This window comes from Mus caroli, chromosome 2 (assembly GCF_900094665.2).
Source record: "Mus caroli chromosome 2, CAROLI_EIJ_v1.1, whole genome shotgun sequence".
NCBI lineage: Eukaryota > Metazoa > Chordata > Mammalia > Rodentia > Muridae > Mus > Mus caroli.
In genome coordinates this window covers 83,300,088-83,301,913 of record NC_034571.1, presented here as the reverse complement: position 1 = coordinate 83,301,913, position 1,826 = coordinate 83,300,088, and the positions used below count along the sequence as shown (strand labels likewise).

General features: G+C 36.7%; 1 protein-coding gene across 1 annotated transcript; it reads left to right on the top strand.

Annotated features, from left to right (window-relative positions):
• Window positions 1–235: 235 nt before the first annotated feature.
• LOC110289642 (olfactory receptor 4C15-like) lies at window positions 236–1,317 on the top strand. Its single transcript, XM_021155935.1, has one exon. The coding sequence runs from the start codon at window positions 313–315 to the stop codon at window positions 1,282–1,284; it is 972 nt and encodes a 323-aa protein (XP_021011594.1). The 5' UTR covers window positions 236–312; the 3' UTR covers window positions 1,285–1,317.
• The last annotated feature ends 509 nt before the right edge of the window (window positions 1,318–1,826 follow it).

The window sequence follows — 1,826 nt, the reverse complement described above, 5'->3', positions numbered from 1 at the left end:
ACATCCTGAATAGTTTAAAATGCATTTCAAGCCTTCTTTTCAGGAAGTCCATAAAGACTGATAGAAGTTGATCATTCAAATATAGTCTATTCCTCTCTTGTCACCCAAGTAGATGCTTTTATCTCCAATATTCTAGATGTGGCTTTTTAGATTACCTAATACTTTATCTCAGCTAAATGTTACATATTATAAAATTATACACTTAAAAAGTTACAGTATTCTGTTTTACTGGCAAAATAAACAAAGACCGTCTTCTACATGATAATTAAATAAATTTGAATGAGTATTCTTTTCTCATAATTGCAGATTTACATGAACAGGTTTTACTTTAACATTCTCTTGAAAACAATGCAAAATCAAAGCTTTGTCACTGAGTTCATTCTCCTTGGACTTTCACAGAGCCCAAATGTTGAGAACATATTGTGTGTTGTATTTTTGTTTATCTACCTTGCAACTATTGGGGGCAACATGATGATTGTGGTGACCATCATCTACAGCCCTGCACTGCTGAGCTCTCCCATGTACTTCTTCTTGATATTCCTGTCCTTACTGGATGCATGCACTTCTTCCACTGTCACCCCCAAGATGATGGTAGACCTCTTCTATGAGAGGAAGACCATCTCCTTTGAATGTTGCATGACACAACTGTTTGCTATTCACTTTTTCACTGGAATAGAGGTGATTATTTTGTCAGCCATGGCCTATGACCGCTATGTGGCCATTTGCAAGCCCCTTCACTACTCCTCCATTATGACCAGAAGACTCTGTGGCATTTTGGTGATGGTATCTTGGACAGGAGGATTCTTACATTCTCTCATACAAATTATCTTCACTTTGCAGCTGCCCTTCTGTGGACCCAATGTCATTGATCATTATCTGTGTGACTTGTTCCCATTACTGAAGCTTGCCTGCACTGACACACACATATTTGTCATATTGGTGTTTTCTAACAGTGGGTCTATCAGCGTCATAATCTTCTCTATTTTGCTTGTCTCCTATGGTGTCATCTTGTTTTCTCTGAGAGCTCACAGCTCTGAAGGGCGACGTAAAGCTCTCTCCACCTGTGGGTCCCACATTACAGTTGTTCTTTTGTTCTTTGTCCCATGCTTTTTAATATATGCACGACCTCCTTCTGCTTTCTCTTCTGAAAAAAATGCATTTGTATTTGCCACCATCATAACACCACTTCTGAATCCTATGGTTTACACTTTTAGGAATAAGGAAATGAAGAATGCCATTAGAAAAATGTGGAAGAAACTAATAGTGGTTTCTCATGATTTTTAACATATTATGCTTACAATGCTGGGAAGGTAGACAAGTGGGTAAGAACATTTGTTATGCAAATATAAGCTATCATTTATGATTCACAGCACCCATTAAGAAGTCATTCATTGTAGCACAGTTTTAATAAAATACTGGGGAAGTAAGGTATTATATAGCCAAGGTCTCTTTCCAAAACCAGTTAGGCCAAGGTTCATATGATCCAGCCAGAATGCAGACCTTCTGATACAGTGAAATCTGCTTGGAATGTAAACATACCCTTAATACACACCTTTAATTCCTAACAGTAAAGGTAATGTTAGTTTGTAGAAGGGAGCATCCATGTTTGAAAATGACATCTAATTAAGGGATAGACAAAGTGATGAATCAGAGAAAGATTTAACAGAATGAATCAGAGATAGGATACCCATCTTCCAGAAAAACAGCACAGGAAAGAGAATTACAATTTGTTTTAAAATTAATATATGAACAATGTGTATGAATCTTATCAAAACAAATCTGTAAAACAACACTAGATATGCTATGATACCTCCCCACTAAATTTA